The sequence below is a fragment of the Ascaphus truei genome, chromosome 2, assembly GCF_040206685.1.
Source record: "Ascaphus truei isolate aAscTru1 chromosome 2, aAscTru1.hap1, whole genome shotgun sequence".
Taxonomy (NCBI): Eukaryota; Metazoa; Chordata; class Amphibia; order Anura; family Ascaphidae; genus Ascaphus; species Ascaphus truei.
This window is the reverse complement of record NC_134484.1, coordinates 188,914,670-188,922,697: the sequence shown is the minus strand read 5'-3', so window position 1 is coordinate 188,922,697 and position 8,028 is coordinate 188,914,670. Positions and strand designations below refer to the sequence as shown.

Below are 8,028 nucleotides of genomic sequence, written 5' to 3'. Positions count from 1 at the left end.
AGCGCTGAAACGAAAAAATGCTTGTCGGTTGCGCCTCCGCACGCCTGCGCGAGTCCCTGCTAAAGCCGCTCTCATTGCGGCTGCAGGGGCTCACTGACAAGCATGAGCGCGGGTCAGCGGCTAAGCGCTGACCATGCCCGCGACCTAAGAGCCGTGCAGGGAGATGCAGCTCTCTCCGTGCAGCTCTGCCAGGCTGCAGTTTAAAAAATGTAAGTTTAAAAAACAAATAGTGCGATCTTGCATTTTTTTTTACCGAATTTTAAAAAAATTGTGTTTTTTCTTAGTGAATACCATAGGACTTAATGTTGTTTCATAGATTAAGACATAGCTTAATAGCGTTCTAAATGTAGGGTGTGAATTCGTAAACTCTGAAGCAGCTGATCGAAAACTCAAGGTTGACTTGACTGGGGGTCTGCTTCGGAGTATATTGAACAACCCCCTAGTTCAGAAAACCTTATTGGTCAATGTATCAAAAGAGCTGCATTTCTGGGGCAAAACAAAGCTGCACCAGATGTAACAAAGAAAACCCATTTCAAGTGAAAGAAATATAAGGATTTTCTTTAACACAATTGGTGCAATTTTGTTCCTTATAATTTCACCACATTTGCCTTGATACATCATAGCCCTACATGTGAGAAGCACCCTATGAAATATACAATAGAGCAGGGGTGCGCAAACTGGGGGCCCCCCAGGGCGGTTGTGAGATTTTCCAGGGGTTTTTGGCGGTTACAGAGGTCTCGCGCTCTCCCCCCAAGGCATTTAAATAAATTGCAAATGTTTTTGCTTCCACTAGCCGTTATCGTGAGATATTCTGTTATATATTGCGTTCTCTGCCATCGAATCGCATGGAAACTCGATAATAACGCAATATGTGGTGTTATCAGCGGGACCAATGAAGTCTGCTACATCTGTATAAAAAAAAAAAAAGTAGGGAAAGCTCACCCAAAGGAACATGAAATCTAAAATTGAAGGTGACCATTTTTCCTTCAGTATGTGGGGATGTTCTGGTACAGATGTGAAATGATGGTTACATGTATGCAATTGTTGGCTAGGTATCATTTACTTGTTACTATAATTTTTTTAAACTTCTGTGTTATGTGGTTATCACTTCTGGCGCGTCTGACTCGGTGTGTTATCTCACTTACCTGAGGAAGGATACATGCGTTTTTCTTCTCAACACTTGAAATATTTATTTCAACTCAACTCCTCTTAGATGGCAAATGCCTATATGTAGCTGTGTTTTCGGGTTGTAGCTGACTGTACTTATGCACCTCTCTAATTTCCTTGTCTATCTTTTTCTGCGGAGTGTGGTGTTGTCTTATTTTTTTGGTTGTCTAAAAGTATGTCTTCCAATTCTAAACACCACCGATTTTTTTGACATATAAATAGAATGGAATGGAAGACTAAAAAAAAAATCAGTTGAAATATAAATAATACCGGGAAAGACTAAGAAAAAAACAAGACATTTTAATGAATAAAAAATACTCTTTACAGGTTAACATTTATGTAATAACATGAACATACACAGTACATACATTTCAGATTTCCCTTTAAAAAACAAACTATGATTTTTAAAATGTACAACTATGTTAGGACCTCTTAAAAACCTCAACTTTCAATAACAACTCTGAGACAAACCAAATACAATGTCTTCGTTTAGCAAACACACATTAAACAGGTCAGATGCTGCTTTTAGTGAAGAAACTCAGCACTTCCACCTTAATGGATTTGGTTTTTGTTATAATCATTATGAGATACTTAATCACAAGCATATATTATAATTTTCTAAAGTATACTTTATGATTCTACGTTAAATCCATATATTACATCTAGGAGGATTAGATGGACACGTATGTTTTAATCCAAAGAGAAAATGATTCAGACCTCAAGTGTCTTAACTCAGGACACTGCAGAGGAGTCTTCCTAAAAGTAAGTCACCTGTGAAAACCGGCACGAGCATTTATTGTAGGATTGTGTTGCAACAGAAAAAAAACATATCCCAAATGAATACATTTTCTAAAAAATGTCAGTAATGTAGAATGGAAGGTGGATCTTTCTACAAAGAATGAAATATGTGAAAGTAGCAGCTAAGGTGTTGAACTACCACATGAAATAGAAAATCTTGCAGTATTGAGTAATATTGTGACTCCAGACCGTTCTTATCGCTAACCTCCTGCCCCCAAGATAGATCTCTTGCTGCCAGTAATTATAGCTACCAACTTCTTGTGGGTATTTAGTCTGGTCTGTTCTACTGCAAGGTCTAATAGTAGACAAAAACTCTACCACGTGGAAGGACCCTCTGCTTTGTTTTACTATAAGTTATAGGGCACCTGGCAAGGTTACTGAACAACACATAAAAGACAAACCTGATAAATCGGCTGTGGTTGAGTAGTTTTATATTTTATTTAAGAAGAAGGAGCTCTGTCTCATCTTCAGCTCCTATCGATCTACGACTTGATGAAGACTTTCCCCAATGATCATACACACACATACACTCTCTCTATCCCTATACAATCGACTTGGTGTCATTTGATGGGATTACAGAAGCATTTCCTTTTAAAAATATATTTTCCCTCTACGTGAGAAGAAGGGGATCTTCGGAGCAGAGCAGCGTTCATTTCAGCTCCAGGCACTCCCTGCTCCCCAAGATACATAAATCTAAAGAGGTGCTGTTAGTATCTCAATCCTGTTTAAAGGTTCCGTCTTATGCAGGCCAATAGGAAGCTGCGAGGGCTTCCTATTGGCCCGTAGGACCTTTAATCAATCATACTGCGTGTCCAGCCAGGGCTGCTACTGGTAGCCTCTACAGGGGTAAGCATCTCAGAAAGCAGGCGGTCTGGAGCTAAAATTCACGTGGAAAAATTGAGGCGGAAATACTGTTTCAATAAAATACTTCCATCGCCCATGAACCAGAAATATTGCTGCAATACTGTTTCCAAGGTTGATAGATAAAACTGGCATTGAAAGATATATATATATATATATATATATATATATACATATATATATGTTGTAGTTACACATATCACATGTGTAATTGTAGTAATAGAGATGTAGCGAGACTTACTGTCCACGGCACCATGGACGAACAAGCAAAAGTATGTGGGGCAGGGACAGTGTGTCCCGCTATGGAGCTGCAGGAGGTCCATGCTTCTGAATTGGCCCGCCTCCTCCGAAGAGGTACCAAAGACACTAAGGTATACTACATCTGAACTTAGCACTTTTACTGCTAGAGGGGTTTGCAAACATTGGCAGTGAAGGGGTTAAATACATATATATTTTTTTTCCATTTTAAGTTTAAAAAAATTAAATTAAAAAAAGAACGGCGCCAGATAATTCAGCTTCAACATACTGTAAAGTTGTGGGGTTTTGCCTCAAACATACTTGGGATACTTTCATTTACAATGTAACATTCCACTTTCTACACAGCACCTTCACATATACTGTAGTCTGCGTCACATGCCCAGCTGTCCCAATATCTATGTATTTAACTTATGTTTATGACACTTTCATTGATTTACCAACAGTGCCTGGAGTATTACTGCAAATGTACTTTCTAAGATGGATAATGAATATTGACATAAGTCATCAATTTTAACATTTGCATTTAAACAGCCCCAAGAATGTTCACCGGCTATGAAATAATATGTGGTCACCTTTCCAATGTCTTCTATTTTGAGTTGAGTACTGCAACATAAAGTAACAATAATCTACAGTACAGATTGCAAAATGTGTTAAGATTGCATACAACCAAATTACACACAACATAAGGTGCCCATTATAAAGATGTCCACGTGGAATGTTACTATAACATATATGCGATATTTTATGTTAACAAGCAGACCCATGTACATATTGTTCAAAATTGAGTTCTCTCACCAACATAATGCATTTTAAACAATCCATATAAAATATCTCCAAAAATATAACAGTACATTTACATAGAAAAGGCCGATAGTCCTTAGTTATTCTTATTGACAATATATACATACAAATGCATTTGATTTTTCTCTCACAAGGATGCCATCTGTACCAAGGAGAGTTTAAACAGCTGCGCATGATTGGACAGTTCTGTCACCCTGTCCACCATTTCCTGCAGTGATGCAGAGCTTGGATAGTTCAAAGCCGCCATTTTGGTTGCCATAACAATGTTTTTAAGTAGTTCGCACAGCTGGTTGCTGGAATTCATCAGTCTGTTACAGATATCTGGCGTAACAACCTGCCGCGACAGGTTGTCCCCAATGAACACTAGTTTGTGAGCACTCAGGATGACAAACTTGCTATGAGCAACGAAAATCCTTGGAGGTTGAGCTGTGCTCATGCAGTTGAAAAAGGCATCAATAGCGTTCAGGAGAGAAATGAAGAGTGTTTCACACTGGTCAGAATAGAAGGAAAGCAACTGTTTATCTTGAGGCGCTAGAGAGCTGTTTTCTGCAGGGAGGCTATGAGGTGACTTCCACTTTGAGATATCATTTTCCACTGGTGCAGTAATCTCTCGTTCCAACTGCTGGAACTGACTCAGCTGAAACACAGATAAAAAAAAATAAGATCATTAAAAATAAAGACTTAGAGACCTATGCTAGTAGCTCCGAAGTGTGACAAACTGCTTCTAAAGTGCAATATTTGCATGCTTTGCTATTCTGTAAGACCTTATCAAATGTCCAAACCGTACTTAAACTACTTTTTTGAGAAGCGGTTTCACTCTTGCTCTGACAATCCGATTGGTTTGTTTAAAAAGCCTCAAAATCAATTTTTTCCCCCAACAACTGCTATTCTAGTAGCCCCGATATGCAAACCATTTTTAAAACGCTACATTTTTTTTTAACATCACCTACAGTAAAGAGTGGCAAAATTGGTATTACGAGTTACATCCAGAGCCTGAAATCTGGGTTTGGCTGAAAGAGCAAAACCTATAAGTCAGTCTGGGGATGGAGTGAGCAGCCCCTCAGGTCATTCCGCTTCTAAAGCAAGTACAAACCGGGCAGATTGGCTGTTATACCGCGCTGTTTGGTCCTTTTTTTTTAGACGTGGGTTAGAAGAAGTGATTTACAATAGAGAATACACATTTTTCTCACATTTAATTCCGCTACTTGGGAACACGACAAACTATGCAGTTTAGCAAATTGCAACTTCGTAGCTACTAGAATAAGACCGATAGTCTTCTTTCATCATCTTACAAGAAATCATTAAATAGTGACACAAAAGAAAGAACCAAGCTTACCTGGTGCTGCTCCAGTTGTGGCTTGTTTTGTTTGATTATATTTTCCTTCTCTAGAAGCTCTTTTTGGTGGCGTTCAAATTCTTCTTTCCCCTGAAAGAAGACCATAGATATAAAAATGTTTCAAAGCCCCAATAACACATAACACATGAGATGTTTGCAGCAAGGAAATGAGTCTTAATAGGATTTGCTACAAACCCCTGCTATCATTGTGTATGCAGTTTGTTTTAAATTGTTATTACACAGCTTAAACAGGTCAGTGTTGTCTTAGTATCTCATCTTCACTTTTTTTAGATGGAAACTATACTGAGAGATAGTCGATGAGAGTAGAAAACCAAGACTGATCTACAACAAGCCATATATATATATATTATATGTTAACCATTTTCTATATGAGCTTGTCAGTACATATTGTTATATATATATATATATATAACAATATGTACTGACAAGCTCATATAGAAAATTGGTCATTTAAACGTCTAGAATACTGCCTGTCACTGTATTTACTGTGGGTATAAGGTATAGCCCCCTGAAATCAATCTAAAGGAACAAATATATCTAGATATCCATTTACCTGAGCAATTTGCAATAATCTAACTTGCTGGTTTTCTGGCCCAAAGGCTTCAACTTTACCACAGGTTGTGGGGTTTGTGTTAGTTTTCTCTAATAACGTGAGTTCTGAAGTGCTGTACATTATATAAATATATATATAAATATAGATAGATAGATAGATAGATAGATAGATAGATAGATAGATAGATAGATAGATAGATAGATAGATATCAGTACCGTGTTAGCCGAGCTTTAATAATCAAAAATGAATAGACAATACCGTTCTGTGGCTAACAAAATGCTTTTATTGTGTGACCGTTCCAGTAAGATAACGCATAAAACCAAGACATTCCTTGAAGTACAACTCCTAACTAACCATCATCTTTTGTGGCTACTTAATGAGGAACTAGGAACCAACTACAAACAAATGACTGTTCCCACAGAAATTAGGAGCATATTTATTAAGCAGTGCTAATCCATAGCTAAAAACACTAGGTAAATATGGCCCTAAATCTATTTCAGGTTGATGAACGGAGCCACCTTATACAGTATCTAATAACTTCTACCATGTGAAATAATCAATACAAGTGTATTGTTTCCATTAAATTAAAAAGGTACTTCCTGCCACTCACTCTATCCCCTCTCATATCAAAATGCATTATTCGCTTACCTGTAAGTGAACGTAATCATAGTCATCCATCCAACTCTTCATTGAGCCATCACGACTCTTAAAGTTAGGGTGCTGCTCTTTGATCATATGAGGCAATGGCTTGCTGTGGCTCTGAACATTATCTTCCTGTATTATCTGAGGGTGAGAACTGCTGTATATATAATCTGTGGCAATGTTGATGGTCTCTGATGGGCTCTTTTTATGTGAACTGCCAGTCACTTGTTTGAATAACAGCTGTGCATTAACACTGATAGTGGTGGTTAGCGGTTTAACATCATCTATGATTGTCCTAGCCACCATGACAGATCTTTCAAGACTGTCACACTTGTTGTTCGCTTTATTGAAGGCAAGAACATTCAGTGACCAACTGCAATTGCTCAGTTCCTGGCTGGTCTGCGTGAGGATCTGATGGGAATCTTCCAATCTCCGCAGCTCCCTCCTCATTTTGTTATGAAGACTGGGTTCTGGCAGGTAGGATGCATTACTTGTGGCTCCTTTTGCAAATTGGAGATACTTAGTCAGAGACTGCTCTACCTTTTCCACAGCAGAATGGATTTCATTGATATGTCTCTCCATGTATACGTATGAGCGCCATTCTGCAGTAACAAAGGCTGTTAGCTTGGAGACAGAAAACTCCACCGTCTGTTGCAGCCTCAATAGCGTTTCTATGGCTGTATCGGGATCCAGCAACAGCTTCTTGTCCTGAGAAGGAGAGGATGTTACTGAGGACTCCTTAGATGTTGTGGAAGACGTTGACATGTTGCTTCTGGTGCTCCCTGTGCTGGAGAAAGACAACCTGTTCACGCCATCAGTCACATCTTGCATCACTTTAGTGTCCTGTTGGGTCTGTGGTGGGAAATCATAGACTCCATCTCGGTCGTCCGATATGAAACTTTCACTCTCCCCAGAGCATTGAACCCCTCGAGGGAAGTCATAGTCATCCGTGTTGTGGCAAGCCTGCTGACTTCGAGGAAAGTCATAGAGGCTAGGTTTTCTTGACATTAGATCAGCTTGTAATGGACTAACCCCATTCATTTTCCTGCACTGCTCTTGGCAAGCAACTTTAGAGCTTGGGGGAAGTGTATCATAAGTCTCTTCAGGTCTTTGCTTTATTGAAGAAGGAAAGTCATACATCTTCTCCTTGGCAGAAGGCAGAGTATTGTAGATCTAAAAGTGTAAATAAAATAAAAATACATATGTTAAACATATACAATGTATATTTACAGGGTTACTGACAATAAACAAACTATGTTTTCTTTTAAATGTGCAAACACTTGAAGATTTCTACTTTAAATTAATACACATTTAGAAATAAAGTAAAAGGTATTCATGCCCTCAGAAATATAAACCCAAGTCTTCCAAAGAAAATGACTTTCCCTATCCAATAATACTTACCCCTTGTGTAGAAGGAAAATCATAAACTCCTTGTTCTCTGGTATCTCTGACTGGACTTGGATATATAGTACTTTTCACAGTTGCTGGAACATCATATACCTAAAGTGTGAATATAAAATGATTTCAGTTTGCAAGATCACTTCACATAGAGTGTCTTATGAGATGCTGCACTGCTAAATTTAAACTGGGA

At 38.4% G+C, this 8,028-nt stretch overlaps 1 protein-coding gene across 2 annotated transcripts in view; it reads right to left on the bottom strand.

The window, feature by feature from the left end:
• Nucleotides 1–1,447: 1,447 nt before the first annotated feature.
• The window catches only part of NEDD9 (neural precursor cell expressed, developmentally down-regulated 9), a 268,710-nt gene continuing 262,129 nt past the window's right edge, over nucleotides 1,448–8,028 (bottom strand). For both annotated transcript variants that reach the window (XM_075585709.1, XM_075585708.1), the window contains 4 exons: nucleotides 7,839–7,937; nucleotides 6,444–7,610; nucleotides 5,222–5,311; nucleotides 1,448–4,522 (listed from right to left, as the gene is read on the bottom strand). In XM_075585709.1, the coding sequence (XP_075441824.1) occupies nucleotides 4,013–4,522; nucleotides 5,222–5,311; nucleotides 6,444–7,610; nucleotides 7,839–7,937 (1,866 nt within the window). In that variant the 3' untranslated portion in view covers nucleotides 1,448–4,012. The remainder of the gene's footprint in view (nucleotides 4,523–5,221; nucleotides 5,312–6,443; nucleotides 7,611–7,838; nucleotides 7,938–8,028) is intronic.